The sequence below is a fragment of the Miniopterus schreibersii genome (assembly GCF_964146895.1).
Source record: "Miniopterus schreibersii genome assembly, chromosome: 19".
NCBI lineage: Eukaryota > Metazoa > Chordata > Mammalia > Chiroptera > Miniopteridae > Miniopterus > Miniopterus schreibersii.
The window spans coordinates 5624148-5628500 of NC_138119.1; the positions used below are offsets into that span (position 1 = coordinate 5624148).

Genomic DNA, 4353 nt, shown 5'->3' on the forward strand with positions numbered 1-4353 from the left:
CAGGGACACCGCCTCACCCACTGTCCTCTCGGCTGCCAGCTTTCTGCTGAGCCCCCCGTAACCGCCCGGACAGTTCTCGTTGGCTTGAGTGCGAGGGACCCAGTGACCCTGTCTGCTGCGTGGTGGGACGCCCCAGAGGCAGAGAGGACAGCGGTGCGATGTATGTGACTGCCTGGATCAGCGCGGCTTGGGAGACTCACAGTGACTGTCAAAGACCCCCGGGCTTTCATTTCTATTGGTTTTGATGCTGATCTGATGTCATTAGGGATTCAGGTCTCATCTTGGCATCTGAGATCATCTGGTAACACCGGCGATGGGGAAAGGAGGAGAGGAGGCGTCCAGGGGCAGCTGGATCGGGCGTAGGAACTGGGAGGAGGGAGGGGGCCGGGCGCCTGGCCTTCCTCGCTGGCGGCACAAGGCTGAGCCGCAGGAAGCGAGAGAGCGGAGCGCACCAGTGGACCGCGCACCCGTGGGCCGCGCACCCGTGGGCCGCGCACCAGTGGACCGCGCACCCGTGGGCCGCGCACCCGTGGGCCGTGCACCCGTGGACCCTGCACCCGTGGACCGTGTACCTGTGGACCGCGTCTGCCTTCACCCCAAGTGACCATGAGAGGTGCCACGCGAGTCTCGATCACACTCCTCCTGGTGACTGTGTCCGACTGTGCCGTGATCACCGGGGTAAGTCGGCCAACATTTCTCTGGGTCCGGAGAGGGTGTCAGGACCTGCATGGGAGCGAGCCGGGACCACGCCGGGGACACACCGAAGGGCAGGGGTCGGCCATCGACAGCGCTTCCAAGGTGGTTCACGTGATTTTCACCGGTCAGCCGTCGCTCTGCTGCGCGGAGCTGCCCCGGAGGAGCTGCACGGAAACCAAGGCCCGTTCTCAGTGCGTTGGGGGAGCACTGAACATTGCGAGGCCTGGACCTTTGGGGAATGCAGATTCCCATGAGCGTCTTTCGGGCACCGTTACCCTCTGCCTCCTCTGCTCTTAGCACAGGCTGTCTTGAAACTCTTTCCCTGACCATTCCTGTGTTTTCACTCTGTGCCCAGTTCTGATGGGAACGGGGGTGACACCTGCAATTGGCTGAGTGCACCCGAGAGCACGAAGGGGGGGCAACGGGAGAAATGAGTCTCATGGCAGAGGCTCTGTGCGTTAGTGTCAACGCCCTCGGGTGCGGGTCCCTCGGAAGCGTGGCTCTACCTGGAGCCACCTCAGATGGGCACACGCTGTGTTACGGTGGTGGCACCATTCTCATTACAACAGAAAGTCACCGTTACCCAAGAGCTGTCCAGGTAAAAGAGACTAAGAAAAAAAAGGGGGGGAAGGGAATTCACTTTTATTTCCACCTCCTGCAACTTTCCCCCAGACAATGAAGACGCAGGGAAATGCCAAACGACCCTGGAATCCAATTAGTTTTCCCGCTCACAGAAGGGAGGCTCCTTTCCTCTCCTTTTTCAAGGACAAAGACCAAGTTTCAAAGGACAAATGCGAAAGGCAAGCCGGTGCTTTTGAGACCCAGAGCATTTGTTATACGGTTGTCTGGGCAGAATGAGGCCCAGTGGGTGTAAACCCCGAGCCAGCCTCCCACCGCACTTCCCATGGGGAGGGTGAGTCAGGGAGAAGCGAGGTCCCTGCCCCGAGGGGGTGGGAGCAGCAGGTCACCTGCCCTGTGAGCTCCCACATCTGGCCCCAGTGGCGGCAGGAGGCAGGTCTGAGGGAGGTGGGGACTCTTCCTTCCAGTGGACCCTTTGAAGAGCGCAGGGAGAGAGGAACCCACCCGGGGAGGAGGAAAGGCCTGGGCAGAACCGGCGATGAGGGCGGGTGGGGACCCCGTGGGCTCCCCAGCTCTCCATCTGCTGCTGTCCTGCCTGACTCTCAGGAAGGGGCTGGGTCCTACCGTCCACACTCCTTTGTTCCCCAGACTGTCACTGACCCCAGCTCAGGCCTAGATGGTCCCTTCTCCCAGACAGCGACCCACACCTCTGTGGGAAGAGAGGTGTGGTCTCCTTGGCCCTCACCTTGAGCTTTCTGGGGCCGGTTGGTGTGTGAGGTGTGTCTTCACCAGGCTGGGGACCAGCATGGCCAGGTGACTGCCCCCTGCAGCTCCTCTGGGTGACAAGCAGCCCGCATGTCCCCCTGGGGCTGAGCAGGTGGGGCTGTCCAGTTCCCACCACCCAGGCCCAAACGGCCTCGAGGCTTCTCTGGAAGGGAAGCGGTCCGGGCTCCTCCCTCGTGCTCCTCCCTCGAAGGGCACTGGAGCCTGGAGCAGTTCAGAGTTGCTTCCCCCATCCAGGTTTCTGTTTAAAGCAGCTCCTGTGGCCTTTACAAATGGCACCTTCCAGGAGCCAGGCAGGCCCCTATCCTGGGAGTCCAGCCCACCCAGAGGGGTTCATTCCTATGGGGGTGGGAGCAGGGTGACAGCTGTTTGCTGGGCACCGGACCTCAGGCGAGGGTGTGGGGTGGGGAGGCAGCAACCTGGGTGCGGAGCTTGGGGGGCAGGTTTCCTCAGGTCCAGGTCTGATGCCCCACTGAGCCCTGAGTCGCCTGCAGGGGGGGAGCGGGGACAGTAAGGCAAGGCCCAAGGTGTCCTGTGGGGCTGGGGGTGGAGGTGCTGCTCTTAGTACCCTCCAAGGGTTTTTGGGTGTGCTTTTCACTTCTGGTTTCTCTTGGGCGGCACTAATGGGCCCCAATGGCCCGTCTGTCCCCCCTGCAGGCCTGTGAGCAGGATGTCCAGTGTGGAGTGGGCACCTGCTGTGCCATTAGCCTGTGGCTTCAGGGTCTGAGGATGTGTACCCCACTGGGGAGGGAAGCAGAGGAGTGTCACCCCGGCAGCTACAAGGTACCACATGGACTTGCTGGGGGCACAGGGCCAAGGAGACCAAGCTGGGACTGGAACACTCTCCCTACTAAGTGCTTTTTGCAAGTTTAAGCCTCTTTATGACCATATGTGGTGGGCTCTGTTATTAACCCATTTTACAGATAATAAAGTTGAAGCAGAGAGAGGCTAAATAACTTGCCAATTGTCACACAGCATTTAAGTGGTGGGCCTGGGATTTGAGCCCTGGCAGTGTGACACTACTCATGCACCCTTCTGGGTGTGAGTTGGGCAGACGCAGTGTCTGCCCAGTCCAGCTGCTTCCCCAGCACCCGACATGGTGTCACACGCTTAATAGCTGAGTTCTAAGTGATATTCAATCAAGGGTGCGTGTGTGCGTGTGTGTGTGTGCTGGGTCAGGGAGGGGTAGGCAGTGTTGGCGACTTGTGGGATTTCAGGGTTGGGGGTCGACAGCCTTGCGCTGTGGCTGATCCCATGGTCTCGGCCAGATTGCCTGGGTTCAAACCCTGGTTCCTCCACCCATTAGCTCTGTGGTCTTGGCATGTTGCTTAGCCACTCTGTGCCTCAGTTTCCTCCTCTAAGAGCTGTAGTTGTGCTGGGGTGGAGGTGATGAGACTGACTAGGGCTGGGCCCACCAGAGGCTCCTGCCGGGAGGCCCATGTCCCTTTGGGTGAAGGTGTCATCCTGCTTCTCCTCTCTCCCCAGGTCCCCTACTTCAGAAAGTGCCACCACCACACCTGCCCCTGCCCACCCCACCTGCTGTGCTCCAGGTGCCCGGATGGCAGGTAGTGCTGCTCCACGGACTTGAAGAACTTCAACTTTTAGGAGCTTGTCTGGTCTCGGGACCCCCTCCAGGCTTCTTGCTGACACAGCCGAGGATGGTCTCTTAGGGACTTTTATTTTATTTCTGCCACGTGGTCCAGCTCCCCACTGCCCAAGACTCTTTGTCCCCCACTCTCAGGCCCAGGTCCTGGGTTTGGGTTCCTTTCCACGCCTGGGGTCCAGTTGGCCTTTCCCGTCCTCTGGGTCTCCGAGTGCTGCCCGCTGCTCAGGCCGTGCCGCCCCGGTGCCCCTCTGTGAGCACAGCCATCCTGGGGGAGGCAGTGGATCTGCCTCAGGGCAGCAGAGAGGAGGTGACGGCCTCAGGCACAAGGGCACCCACAGCGGGGGGCGCACTGACCCCCACCCTCGGCTGCCCCTCTCCATCCCTGCCTGGGAGCCAGCCAGTCTGCAGCCGGTCATGGGCCAAACCGCTCATTTAATCTAACTGCACCAATTCCCGCTTTTATATGGGAATTTCAGGAAAGTCATCATTTCTGCCCCAGTTCCTGTTGTTTTTCCTGAAGACTGAAGAACAAAGAGGGCCTGGGAGACTAAGAAAAGTTTATTTGTGTGAATTCTTTATATTCAGGAATATATTCTTCATGCAGACATACAGATAATCTGCTTACAAGTAGACTATATCCATAACAAGAGTGTACCTTAGAAGAATTAAATTAAATTAGGATTAGGTGA

The 4353-nt window shown here is 59.2% G+C and overlaps 1 protein-coding gene across 1 annotated transcript; it reads left to right on the forward strand.

Moving 5' to 3' along the window:
• Positions 1-606: 606 nt before the first annotated feature.
• Positions 607-3627, forward strand: PROK1 (prokineticin 1; the record flags this gene model as incomplete). Its single annotated transcript, XM_081121267.1, has 3 exons — positions 607-678; positions 2716-2841; positions 3544-3627. The coding sequence occupies 3 exons, from the start codon at positions 607-609 to the stop codon at positions 3625-3627; spliced, it is 282 nt and encodes a 93-aa protein (XP_080977393.1).
• Positions 3628-4353: the final 726 nt, after the last annotated feature.